Genomic DNA, 14668 nt, shown 5'->3' with positions numbered 1-14668 from the left:
GGAGGACAGGCACTAACTGACCATCAGCCTTTACCTTTAGCTTGTTTTACTTACTTTCATGTGTGCCATACTACTTTTCATTTTCTGCTGTCAGCTGATACAATAAACCGGATTCCTCAAATTCATTCAAGTAATAAGTACTCAATGGCCTGAGCTCCTTGACACGTTTCTCTCTGTCTTCACACATCACCTAAAAAACAGCAGCATAAGCTTGTTAGCAATGATGAAGAGTACATGTAATAACCGCACGCTTCTTCCACACAGCAGGTGCCCAATCTCTTAATTTTCCTTAATTAGTACGAGAACACACAATAATCGAATTTTTTAAATTAAATCTTTAAATAGTTGCACAAAAGGATGTATACCTAACATGTATTAGTAAAAGAGTCCAAAACCAAGAAAGCAAATAGAAGGCTCATTCCAACAGGACCAAAGTTAATTTAAAAACAGAGTTCTTAAAACACTGTGATTAAAATGCTTCAGCAAGAGAAACGTATGCTTATATCACCAAGTACTGTATTTAAAATATATATATATATTAATAAAACAAGGAGCTGGAGAGATGGCTCAGGGGTTAAGGGCACTTCTGGCTACTCTTCCAGAGGTCCTGAGTTCAATTCCCAGCAATCATACAGTGTCTCATAACCATCTATAATGGGATCTGATGCCCTCTTCTGGCATGCAGGTAGAATACTATATACATAATAAATTACATAGTTTATGGTATGAGGTAATGAAGTCACAAAAATAAAAGAAACAGAAAAGTCTAAGAATCATAAACACACGGAGCACGAAGAACTGTAGTTGGTACTAAAATAAGTGAATGCAACTGGGAACCGTGCCTAAGCTGTGTTGCACCAGAAATGGCATTTCACAGTCCTTCTGCCTATCTCCCAGATCTTCTTTCTGCCTCCTCTTTCAAGATGCCTGGAGTTTTATAGGGGATGGTATGAATGCTTTATTTAGGGTTCAACACTCAAGAATCACTTATTTTCAGCACCTTTAGAAGCCAGGAGGCTCTGCTTTTGCCCCCTATTTACTGGACAATCTTTAACCAAGAGAAGCTGTTCTGGCTAGTTTTTATGTCAATTTAACACAAGCTCGTGTCATCTAAGAGAAGGACCCTCAACTGAGGAAAGGCCTCCGTGAGATCAGGTGTAGGCAGGCATCTGGGCCATTGCTGGAGCGAAGTTCTTGCGCACTGTGGAAAGGCTGTCCTCGCATACTCAAGTGCTCGTCTCTGTCCCAGCAGAGAGCTCAGCACAGACAAGCCTTTGGTATGGATAAACACCACCTGTCTCAATCTTTTGTAGACACTGTTCTCCACTACCTTTTGAGTGGTTACATAAAGAGCTGAGACAGGAGAGAATACACAAGTCTTTTGGGAAACTCTGGGAAAGAGGAATGAAAGGATTCACCTAGGAGACATGGAGAAAGTCAGACTTATGAAAATGAAAAAAAGGTAAAGAACCACGTGGCAGAACAGTCCAAACACAGGCTATACACGCTAGTTTGGAACAACAGTAAGCTACGGCCAAAAGCTTTCATTAATAAATAAAAGTTTCCGTGCCATCACTCAGAGCCGGGGTGGACATACAGAGTCCATACAGTTACAGAGCATTTCAGAACTACTGATTGATAGGGGCTGGTGCAACCCATCATGGCTGGGGCCATCCCCGGGCTGGTGGTCCTTTATTCTACAAGAAAGCAGAATAACCAAGCCACAAGAAGCGAGCCAGTAAGTAGCACTCCTCCTCAGGCTCTGCACTAGCTCCTGCCTTGGCTTCCCTCAGTGGACTGATTCAGGACATGTGAGCCAAATAAACTCCTTAGGGAGCTGCTTTTGGTCTTGGTGCTTCATCACAGCAACAGTAACCCTAACTAAGACAGTAGCATTTATCTATAGGTATAAATTTGAAAGCAGTCAGACACTACCAGCTTACCTACCGAGTAAGTTCCCCACTAAGGCCATATTTGACTGGGTTTACACTTTCATGCATGAGTCTCCTGGGGAATGGCCTCAAATCAATCTGAGTGTTGGTCACACCCATGCCAGTAGTGAGTAGTGTCAACTTCCTGCCTGACAGGTTGGTATTGAAGTCTGTATGGTTCACATAAGAGAAGTCTTTCTTTCCTCTCTCAGCAACCTGTACAACGTGTTCCAGCCCTCTGAAAGCTGGTCAGCAGGGAGGAAGTTTCCCGTTTCACTTCCAACTAGTTTTCTCTGGGTCTTGCTATCAAGGAATGTGGCATCTTTAGCAACATGGTCTTAGCTTATTCGGGTGGGCAACCAAGAGGGATGGCAAAAACGTGTTTGTTGTTTTTAATTTAGTTTAACAGAAGTGAGTTGGGCTAATGTTGAGAAAATTCCTTAAATATAGTTAGTAAAGAGCATACCTAAAATTTAAAGCGAGATTTATTTACCTTATGCCCACATCATCTAATAGTGAACCTCAACAAAAATGCCAACATTTGTACACTGATGCCACACTGGCAAACTATAAAACAGAAAGTTTAGGAAATGTTCTTATCCCAAAACGGGTCCACCTCCAGATTAGAAGACTATGATGTTAGTAAGACTTCTTTCTGAACATCAATAAGGAATTCTTAATCAGCATCACTAGGATGCACCGCGCAGACACGACAGAAGTAAACCAATCACTTGCCTCCACTGTGCCAAAGCTAGCACTTTCCTCTGTGACTCTATTGACTTTTTAAAGGAAGTTTGTCTTTGATTTTTTTAAAATTATTAACTTTTCAAAATTTCAATTTAGTTTACATCCCAAGGGTTCCCCCTTCCCCTCTCTCTTTCCCGCCCCAGAAAAGGCTCCCCCTCATATCAAGTCATATCAGGACTGCGGATATCTTCATCCCAAGGCCAGGCAAGGCAGTCCTGTCAGGGGGGAAGTGATCCAAAAGAAGAGACCATCTTAGAAACAGCACCCCACCCCTCCACTTGCCAGGCGACCCAGCTGCCCACTGGCCACATAGGTGCAGGGCCCTAGGTCCAGACCATGCATACTCCTTAGGTGATGTCTCTGAAAGCCCCCATGGGACTGGGTTAGTTGTTTCGTTGGTCTTCTTGTGAGGGTCCTGTCCCCTCCAGGTCGTTCCATCTTTCCCCCATCTACTGACTTCTTAAACCTGGCTTTTTTTTCCCCTGCCTCTCCACACTAAAAGCAATCTTTTATGTGTTTTCCTTCCAAATGCTTTATTTATTTAATTTTAATAAGTTTTCTTTCTGATTAATGTTGTCCTTTCTGTTTGTACTTTTCAACATTCATGAGCAAAAACTTTCAGACACTCCCCTATAGTCTTCTATTTTCATGTCTCAAAATGTAAAGAGCAAAGCTGGTAACACTGTAAATGGCTACTGTGGTAAGGAGAGGCACACAGACTCCAACCACTGTCCAGATGTGTACAGAGCGTGCCTGAGGAAGGTTCTGAGCTCAGCATGCGCAAGCCTCACACTTAGACTGACTGGAAATTCCTGTAACGAGAGCAATCTATATAGAATTTAAAGCTCTCACTGCTCTTCCCAGCACCACTATGTGGACTCTGTGATGAATTATTAAATTCCTTGCCTTGTCACAAGTAAGCAATTCAGCCAAAGCACACCTGCTCCTCTGAGTAAAGAGGGTATTTTACAGCAGAAGACGCAGCACTCCTGGGAATGGTACTTTACGATAATGCCTATTTTCCCAGTCCAGCAAACACCAGAAAGCAAGGAGGGAGGTTTGCAGTCGCATTCCTAAGACACACTTCAAACTGTGAACCAAAACCTCTAAAATTACATATCTGTCAATTATATCAAACCTTCAGAACATGAGGACGATGGCCAGACTTCACTGTCCTCTTAGCACAGTACTTCTAGCACCATTAAATATTCTGTTTTTTAAAAAACTCCAGGTTGCCTGATGGGGAAATGGTAATCAATATCAGCCTAACCTAACGAAGGTCCATGGGGGCTCAAAGAGACTTACTACCAACCAAAGAGCACATGTGGACTGGACCTAGGACCCCTGTGATATGTAGCAAATGTGCAGTGTGGTCACTGTAGGGTCCCCTAACAATTGGAGCGGGGGCTGTCTCTGACATGTACTCTGCTGCCTGCTTTTGCACCACTTTCCCCCAGCTGGGCTGTCTTGTCTGGCATCAATGGAAGAGGATATGCTTAGTCCTGATAGGACTCGATGTGCTGGAGTGGGCTGGGGAGAGGGGCAGTTCTCCTTTCCTGAGAAGGGGAGGGGGAAATGGAGAAAGAAGGTGGAAGGGTGGGACCAGGAGGAGAAGATGGAGGAGTCTTTGATTAGGATATAAAGTGAATAAGAAAATAAATTAATGAGAAAATTAAACATATATAAATAAATATATAAATAAATGAAAAAATCCAGGTTGCCTGATGGGGAAATGGTAATATTAAACAATACTCAAACTTTCAGAGCAATCTGCAGCTGGTTCTAAAGGTCAAAGCAGTACAACAGGATTCTCTGGAATGTGCTTTCCCTTTCCAAGTAGGAAATGAGAGGAAGACTAGCCACAGTAACACACACACACACACACACACATACACACACACACACACACACACACACACACACACACACACACACCAGTAAGAAACTTATCCTAGGACATGCTGAGAAGGAAATGATTTGAATTGACTTCATCACAAAGAATTTTGCTACAGATGTGACAAATCATTTATCACCAAAACCTGGCATGTGCCATCATGAGTTGGTGCTCTTCTTCAAAGATTAATGTATCTGATTAGAAAATGTTGACCTGGACCCCAAAGGGAAAATGCTTAATACTCCATGGACTTTATTTCATTTCTAAACTATGAAAAATCACACATGTCAAAAGGGGTCTGATGCCAGCATCTGTGCAAGGACACGCAGACCACCCATGCTTCCAAGTCGCTGTCAGATGCCTGCTCTGTGTCTACACCTGAATCCAACCCCACGTTCCCTTCAGGATGCTGAGCAGGCAGTTCAAGATCCTGCCTCTGTCTGAGACAGTGACAAACATTTGATCTGGTCTCCGATTCTATGTGCAAAAAAAGCGCTTCAAGTTAAAATTGTACTGAGCATTATATATCATCAACTGGGAGGAAGTATATCTGCCTTCACGGCTTATATTATGAAGCAAGTCCACATTTAAGTAATGAAACAAGTTAAGGAATAAATGATTCAATCACTTCACTTTTTAAAAAGTTTTGGTGATCTATGATCTCTGAATGTGTTCCTTTTTACCAAGGCTTATTATCTAGAATCTACAGATTCCAAGAACTGGAATCTGACCATTTTTATTTTAAAATACTAGCCAGTCATTGATTTACAGAACTGGTTTCCATTTTAGGTTTTAAATAATAATTAAAAAAAATCTTCATGTTGAACTTAAAGGTCCATTTAAAAACAAATTATAATTGACACTTATGGACAAATTCCTTTGATCCTGTCCTCTGGTCCTACTTTCTCTCTCCCTACATAGCTGAGATGGTTTTGATTGGTCTAAACTTATTGTCCCTTTTTCTTAACATCACTAACTCCTCTTCCCCACTGTACATGGCTTTACATCCCTACCTACCTTCTCAGCATTGATCAGGGTTATAAATGAACTGTTGCAAAATCCAGAAAGAACTCCCTATTTGACCAGACACTGCTACATGCCTGGTACTGCTGAGCCACCCCGCTTTCCTTCCAAGTTTTCAGTCCTCAGCTTATACATCGTCACCCTTCAGCTCTTCCTCTGCCTCCTGCTCTGCCTATAATTTATACTTTAACTATAAGTTATACTTTAAGTTATACTTTAACTGTTGCTCATAGATTCTTTTGTTCATTACTATCAACTTAACACTGGAAGCTTGACACGTGTTACAAGAACATTGGCCTTTTTCTCCCTGTACTCTGTCTGAAGAGTATCTCCATCACTACAGTGTCAGCTGACACTTCAATCTAGCCTAAGCGTCTCTATGGAACTCCAGTCATTGAGAAGAAACTTCTATGTGGGTCTGATGGCGTTCCAAAAGAAGGCTGTACAAACTGGAGCTCATTTCCTTCTCTCCATCTCAAGCCAGTTTTTCCTCTAGCTTGTCTCCTGTAAATGTTCCCAAGTGGCAATTCTTTTTTTCTTTATTCCAAATCAGTCATTAAGTCTTGATTTTATTCATTCTCCTAGGAGAAGAAACAAATCTGCTGTTTCACCCTTTCTCTGCCTCTGTATACAGGAGGCTGGTGGAAGTTTCCATTTAGGGAAGATCTCTAATGGGACACTTCAGTTTCATTTCAAAGGCAGATTGGGTTTGACAAGTTTTCTCAGTCTTTTCGCACAGGATGTAAGAATTTCTAAAGTATAAGTCCCCTATGCAAATTAAACTTGGCATTCCATTTATGGAGGGCAAAAGGATCCTTTTAAATATCTATAAAGCTGCCCATGGGGAAGTCAGGTTTTGAAATCAAGCACACATTCCATTAGGACGTGCGCAATATTACCCCATACTTCCCAGAAGTCCTTAAATGCTTTAAAAACAGAACCTTTGTTTCTGTTCCTACAATGTTTTACTTTATAGTATTTTAACAGAAAATAATTTCTCAGTATCAGCCTTTCTGCTATTCAGCAGAACAGAGCCTAAGGGGGCACCTCCTTGCTACCATCCCCTGAATCATAGAGCTGGAACTTAGATCCATTCTCCTAAGTCTATCTCTTGGCTTACTTTCCCATATATCCCTGATTTATGGTTTAAGTGGCCTGGAACAGGGCTTAACTTTATTCTGTAGCCAGGCATCTCATTCACTGAGCAAAGGGCGTCATTGCAGTTTCTCTGGATCTACTGATGTAACCTGAGTTTCTACCCATTTTCATGATAACAAAGAAAAAAAAAAAAACCCAAAAAACAAAAACCCCTTACATTTAAAGAGAGGCCCCTCCTCCTCCATAATACATGCCTTCCAATAAGACACTTTAGTACTTCTAACTATGTCAAATGTTTACTTCATTTGTTCAAGCTTGTATTTGTGCAGAAGAGTCTAAGGCTATAACAACTGAAAAAATACACAAGAGGACAGGACCCCCAAAACGATGAAGCCACAACAGTTAGTCTTTCTGCTAAAAAAAACAGTGGCAGTGGCTAGGGAGGTAATATTGACATTACACAGCACACAAGTCACCAAAAGTGGATGTTTTTATCCTTAAGGTGAAGAGGTATCTAGATGCTGCAGCTATTCCACAAACACTGTTGCTGTAACAGAGAAAGTCTGGGGTGTACAAAAAGTAAGAGGTGCTGAGGTCCTCATGGACAAGTAGGAATTACATCCATACAGAAAGAGGAAAAGGTCATTTTCAACAGGGACCCACATGCTACAGGTTCAGAGACATTTGAAACAAACAAAACTGGTGACTTCAAGTAATTCAAGTAAAGGCAGCATGTAGAGGAATTTTCATCCAAAACATGACTGTTCTAGAAAGAGATCACATCCAAAGACCTTCTAGGTCTGTGTGATCCAGCTGGACTACAAACTCGACTTTAATCCAGGAGCCAGAGGCAAGGAGATCTGAGTTTTCAAGGGCAGCCTGGTATGGAACAAGTTTCAGGAAAAGAGAAGCTTAGGTCCAGGAGTGGTGGCACACACCTTTAATCCCTAACAATGAAGGTAAAGTTAGTTTGTAGAAGGGAGCACCCATGTTTAAAAGTGATGTCTAACTGAGTGGCAGAAACAATGATGAATCAGAGACAGACTTGACAGAATAGGATATGTCCAACTCTCAGGAGAAGAGAAAGGAAAGGGAAGCTAAAGAAATGATGAGAGACAAGAGGAGGCAGTTTTACTGGGAGAGTTTTACAGAGAGAGCTTGAAGGCAAAATGAGCCAGAGAATGAGAAGGAGCCAGATTAGAAAAGATTGCTGGAGTTAGTTTAAGGCCAACCAGAGCAATTCTGGGGTTGAAAAGGAGAAGTCAAATTGAATAATTCAGCTGGGAAAAAGAATTAAAGCTAGAACAGTTGGGTTGAACCAGCCAGCGCAGAGCTCAGAAAAGAATAAGAAAGGGTAAATTTAGTAAGCAGTCTCAGAGGCTAAAAATATTCTAGGCCTAGGTTAGATTGTATGGAGGATAGAAGCTTACAGGACTAGGCCTCAGTTAGCAGATAGAGGCAGTAAGCCTTGCAGACAACAATTAGCTCAAGAGAATAAAAGTTCCTTTTACAGGAGCACATAGGGAATGAACATAAACTAGGCGCAGTGCTGTACACCTATAATCCCAGCACTCCGGAGACAGAGACAGGTGGATCTCTGTGAGTTCGAGGCCAGCCTGGTCTAAAAAGTGAGTCCTGGACAACCAAGCTACACCCTGCCAAAAAAAAAAAAAAAAGGAAAGAAAGAAAAGAAAAACGAACATAAGTGACATGGACCACAAGAGACCATGAAGTTAATCATGAAAGCCTTTTCATGGATACATCGCATCTTTGAAATCCTTAGTCACTGCTATATACATATATATCACTGCCACTGTTTTTACCAGAAAGACTATAACTGCTGTAGCTTTGTTTCGGGGATCCTATACCTCCCTTCCAACTTCCCAATCCTACATAGGAGAAAGAAGGCTAGCAGGGAGAGGGAATGTAGACCTCTTTACTTCTCCCAGCTGTTTAGTGCAGATGGATCTTGGACATACCAGCAGCAAAGTGCTGCACCCCACGATGCCTTTCTCTCCATCTGTGTGTTCCAAACCACCACCTGTCCATTTCTGCAAACTGCTTTACCCTACAGGGCCTTAATCCCCTACATGAGATAACACTGTGAACAAACTACAGCTCCAACTAAAATCCCAAACATGGGGTTAAAACCAAAACATATTTACACAGCATAGCTGAGTTTACAAAGAAACCAAAACTTCCATTACAGTCCTGTACTCTTGTATATTTTTCAGTTGTTATAGCCTCAGAGACTTTTCTGCACAAATGCAGCTTGAACAAATGAAGAAAATATTTCCTACATGATTAGAATTCTCAATCACTGATGTGTGTGTGTGTGTATATATACACATATACAGCTCACACAGACACAAACATACATACATATATGTGTGTATATATGTGTACATATATATTATATGTGTGTATTCTAGGACAGTATCAGATACTTAATAGGTTCCAATACTAAAATTAAGTTTTAAAATTGGAGGGAGCCACAAAGGACCCAAGTTATTTTGACAACATACAGAGAACACTCCTCTGCCCCTTATTCTTGGAGCCACCAAGCTGTCTGTCATCATCTGCATCAAGAGATACACTCTTAGATGCTGTGCCCTTTCAGGTGTTGAGAGAAAACTGGACCCAATGGTACGAACACAGCCATGCAGCACAGGCCTTTATCTTATCCTCCTCCTACTTTGCATCCTCCCCACCTCAAAACCAAATCTGGTCCTCAGCTTTGCTAATTACGTCTGCTAACTTGCACAGATGGACTGAAATAACCTTTCTAAGCATACTGTGGCTAAAAGGAACTCTCTCCATAGAGAAGCTTACCAGGTAGCCTCTAGACACCTAGCATCACCACCCAGCACAGAAGCTCTGGTCTAGAAGGAAGCTACCCTCATAAACTGATTCAGAGCACTCACGGGATTAAGTTTCCAGAGGGGAAGTACTGAACTTTGCCTAGCTTAAAGCCACTACCGAGTTGTGCTCAAAAGTAGATTAACCATCAGTTAATTTTGGGTCTCTCATATTAGGTAATTAATTCTTTAAATGCTGAAGCTTTTACTAAAAAGAGGAAGCTTTCTTTCTTGCTTTCTGTTCACCAGGTTTTACTAACATGGCACAAAAGGCAAAAGCTTGTCTAAATCCACTCCCCTGCCTATGTGCTAACTTTTTTTTAAAAAAACTGCTTTCAAAGTTTGTGCTGTGGTAAGCACTAAGCTGTCTTTTCCCATGTTCACCTGGAGATGTGTTAACAAACCTGTTTACTGAAGCCCATACTAGAGGCCTTCATGATCCATCACCGCCCCATGTTAGCAATCATAGCGAACCTCACCGTCAGCTAAAGATACCCCAAGTCCATGTTCTCAGTACAAAGGAGATTTACTTGCTCCAGAGGCAAAAGGGACAGGGAATAGGAGACAAAGACAGGAGACAGAGCACGAGGGGGAAAGGGAAGGGAACAAGGGAGAGGGAGGAGGGGTATTTGTCCCAGAACGGGACAAAGGACTATCTCTGGATGGAAAAGTTGAAGACACAGCACATAGGAAAATGAGGCTTATAAAGGTAAAGGAGAAACCTGTGTTAGGATGAGGTATTTATTTTTAACTGAGCATCCTAATTAGGTAAGCCAAAGGAGGCTCTTGATTGATGGACTTCAATACTTTGATTAGGGAAAAGACTTTTCGGGGTGGCCTTAGGAATATAATCTAATGGTTTTCAGTAAGGCAGGGGGAATTGGGGAGAGGGGCACAATCTGCCAGAGCCAGGCCCACCACACTCAAGCTGGCCAGAGTGCCTGTAGTAATCTCAGACTTAAAACGGAATCAAGGGAAATTTGACGGAACAACCCTCAAAAACATTAGTTCCAATCAACTGTATTTATCACTTCTTTCTGGAACTAGTCTATTCCCAGACTGAGTATGACTGGGCCAGTCACGAGTAAGTTAGGAATAAACTAGGTATTAAAATGCAGTCTGGGCGGTGGTGGCATGCTTTTAATCCCAGCACTTGAGAGGCAGAGACAGACCTCTGAGTTTGAGGCCAGCCTGCTCTACAATGTAAGTTCCAAGACAGCCAAAACTACACAGAGAAACTGTGTGGAAAAACAAAACAAAAAGCAGTCTAAATACAGTGCATAATTAACAGAAAATATAGCTCCCTTTCATATGTATGGATGTTTTGCCTTCATGTACATATGTGCAAAGCCCAAGTGGCTGGTACGAGAGGCTATTGGATTCCCTGAAATTGAGATTACAAATTGTTGTGAGCCAATATGTAGGTGCTTGGATATGACCCCAGGTCTTCTGCAAGAGCACCAAGCGCTCTTAACCGCTGGGCCACCTCTCCAGTGACTTAAATAACTGAATTCATGCTTCTACAAATACCTCTGCCCCAAACAACAACAAAAAGTGAGTGGCTATAATGTATTAAGAGTCTTGCACTTAGCGCTGGTACAGTGCTGTTTGCGAAAGTGTGCTGTGGAGCCTGCTGCTCGCCAGGGACAGGGGCTGCAAACCCATGTTTGGAAGTTAGGAGTAGTTTAGAACATTTAGAGTCAGGCGGAAACACACGCACAATGCGCCACATGGAGAACTAAGGCGAAACACGACAAAGGTTCAGTCAAATCAATGAAAACAAAAACCCGTAAATGAAAATGTAATAGAGTTAGGCCCTGGGATATTACGCTGGAAGGAGGCAAAAGCGTTATCAGCACAGTTTATTAGGACCAGTCCCGGGAAGCCGACTGACAAAGACCCGCGGATTCGAAAGCCGCTAGAGGCGCGTGCCTGAAGCACTGCACCGGGAGCAGCGGGGACCTCGGCAACAAGGACTGCGGGGACGCGGGCCGGGGAGCTCCCAGGACAGGCGTCCACCCGCGGCAACCCAGACCGAGGCCCCGTCGGAGCACGGCCGCTCCCGGCGCCAGGCCGACACCGCTCGCCGCATGTCGCGGTGAAGACACGCAGCCCCGCGCGGAAAGCGAGGCGCACCGGGCCAGCGCCCACTCGCATGCCCCTGCCCTCTCCACGAGACTTAGCAACCCGCCGACCCCCACTCTGGCTCCTACTCTCTCCCGAGTCTCCAGAGTTCCGTAATTACCTAAAGCTCCACCACGCCGCCATCACGCCGGAAGTGCGTCACTTCCACTTCCCGGGTGAAGGTAGCGCGTGAAATTCGTATAGACCTAATAGTGAATGGACGCCGGTAGGTTATACTATTAATGATAACGCCATATAGTTTCACCAGAGTCACAGCAACCTAGCTAGGCACGCGAGAAAATAGAAGTCCTTGTGAACTACAAAGTCCAGCAACCTCTGGCAGCACGGACGGAAATGAGAAGAAATAATTTGCCAAAGAGAGCCGCGGTGCATGATGGGAAGTGTAGTTCATGCCGGTGGGCAGTCACAAGAGAGAAACTTGGTTGTGAGCTAGGTTTCGAGGCCTTCAATTTATTTCAACACTACTCATCTTCTATTACCATAAAAAGTAGCTCTTCGTAGTCACCTTTCCGTTAATTTTTTTTTTTTTTCCGTGTTGAAGCTTAACGCTAAGATACATACTAGGCAAGTAAACTACCACTACTATCTTGTCTGAATATCTTAAAAAGAGTAGACTAGGGATCACTTTCAGACTTTCAAGGAAACCTTTCCCCAAAGTCTGTTTAGTGGCAAGATGTTTAACATCTATTAATTTCCAAGATTTTAAAGTCAACTGAATAGAAAACTGTTGATAAACCGTGCGATGTAATGATAATGAGAAGTAAATTGAAGGCCCAGAATGGTGGTAAATGCCTTTACTCCCACCGCTTGGGAGGCCGAGACCAGCATTGTGATTTCCAGGACATCAGACCTACTTAGTGAGCCCCTGTCTCAAAAAGAGAAAAGAGAAAAGAAAAGAGAGGAGGAGAGGAGGAGAGGGGAGGGAGGAGGAGAGGGGAGGGGAGGAGAGGAGAAGAGGAGAGAAGAGAGAGGAGAAAAAAAGAGAAAAGAAAAGAAAAGAAAGCACATTGTATACAGATTGTGATTTTTCTCTTTTGACTACAATAAAGAAGTGACAATTTTGCAGGGTTGGAAAGTGAAATCTGTAAAGAGCTCATAGCACTGGCATCAATAAAGATCTCCTGAATCTTTGATTTTCAGTGTTGACAAAAATCTAAGTATTTAAATGCTTGCTAATGTGATTGGAAATCTCTTCCTAAGAACAGCATTTTCACATTTCCAAGCCAACCAGGCTTGGCTTTTCCAATAATTTTTTTTTTTAAACAGGGACAGGATCTCACTATGTGGTCTTCGATGGTCAGGAGCTCATTATGTAGATCAGGCTGGCCTTCTCAGAGATCCGCATCGAAGGCCTGTGGCACTAAGCCCTGCTTCTCTGTTACAGCTTGAAGGTGATTTAGCTTTTAGCCTTTTCCTAGAGACAGTATGTATTAGGAGGGTTTCCATTGTGGTGAAGAGACACCATAACCCACAACAACTCTTATAAAGGAAGGCATTTAATTGGGACTGGCTTACAGTTCAGAGGTTTATTCCATTGTCAGCATGGTGGGAAGCATGAAGGCAGACATGGTGCTAGAGAGGTAGCTAAGAGTTCTGCATCCAGATCCACAGTCACACACTGCCCAGGCTTGAGCATCTGAGACCTCAAAGCCTACCCTTAGTGACACACTTCCTACAAAAACATCACACAACAAGGTCACACCTCCTAATTGTTCCACTTCCTGTGGGCCTATGGAGGCCATTTTTATTCAAACCACCAGAGGGTATGAATAAGACTAAAAATCCTGAGCTAGGCACTTTAAACTCAGAACTTGAGAGGCAGAGGCAGACCTGATCTTTAGGAATTCAAGGGAAGCCTGGTCTACATGGTGAGTTCTAGGCCCGTCAAGACTACATAGTGAGTTTTTAATCCAGTACTTGGAAAGTAGAGGCAGACAGATCTCTTAGAGTTTGATGCCAGCCTGGTCTACATAGTGAGTTCTAGGCCAGCCAAGGCTACATAGTGAGATCATATCTCAAAAAACAGAAAGAAAACAAAACAAAAGCAAAAATAAAATATAAATACTATAACTGGTCCTCATTACGGTATTAGAGTTTCTAAAGGAACACACCAGATAGAATGAATATATAATAAGGAATGTATCAGACTGGTTTACAGAATATGGTCTAGATAGTTGTCTTGGTTAGGGTTTTACTGCTGTGTGGAAGACCATGGCAACTCTAATAAAAGGAAACATTTAATTGGGGCTGTCTTACAGTTTCAGTTTAGCCCATTATCTTCATGGCGGGAAAACCGTGGTGGCGTGCAAGCAGATATGGCGCTAGAGAAGCAGCTGAGAGCTCTACAGGCAGCAAGGAGACTGTGTGTCACCTTGTGCATAGCTTGAGCACAGGAGACCTCAAAGCCCACCTCCACTCTGACACACTTCCTCCAACAAAGCCACACCTGCTCCAACAAGGTCATAACTCCTAATAGTAAGAGTGTAGTAGGTTTTTCCTTGTACAATAGTACCACTCCCTATGGGCCAAGCATTCACACTCATGCGTCTATGTGGCCCTTACCTACTTAAACCTCCACTATAGTCTGACAACAGCTGCCTCACAATGAAAAGGCCATGAATTCTGTAGTTGTCTCTTTATCTGTAGTCCTATCCGGTGGTGGCGTCCTGGAAGACTCTCGAGAAGCTGCTGTCTTTCAGTCTATGTTGGAATCCTGAAGACGCTGGATTTAATACTGGAGACAACAGGATAGGTCAATTTTCCAGTGGTGGTGAGGACAAGCAGACAAAAAGCAGTTTCTCTTTTATGTCCTTTTATGTGGACTGCCACCAGGAGGTGTGGACTGGCTTAAGGATGGGTCTTCTGTCCTCAAATGATCTGATGGAGATGATCCCACTGGAGTGCTCAAGAGTCTCGGTTTTAGTTTGAAAGATCCCCGGAGGGTATCTTCCGTCAGAGAGACCCCCTCCCAA

General features: G+C 42.9%; 1 protein-coding gene across 1 annotated transcript in view; it reads right to left on the bottom strand.

Annotated features, from left to right (window-relative positions):
• Cwc22 (CWC22 spliceosome associated protein homolog) overlaps positions 1-11835 on the bottom strand; it is a 50045-nt gene extending 38210 nt beyond the window's left edge. Inside the window, exons 1-2 of the mRNA XM_055600608.1 lie at positions 11797-11835; positions 55-190 (exon numbers count right to left, since the gene is read on the bottom strand). Coding sequence (XP_055456583.1) covers positions 55-81 — 27 coding nt within the window. The 5' untranslated portion in view covers positions 82-190; positions 11797-11835. The remainder of the gene's footprint in view (positions 1-54; positions 191-11796) is intronic.
• Between the last annotated feature and the right edge of the window lie 2833 nt (positions 11836-14668).

This window comes from Psammomys obesus, unplaced genomic scaffold (genome assembly GCF_907164565.1).
Source record: "Psammomys obesus unplaced genomic scaffold, mPsaObe1.curated_primary_1811, whole genome shotgun sequence".
NCBI lineage: Eukaryota > Metazoa > Chordata > Mammalia > Rodentia > Muridae > Psammomys > Psammomys obesus.
The sequence above is the reverse complement of the archived record's forward strand: the minus strand, read 5'-3'. Positions and strand labels throughout refer to the sequence as shown.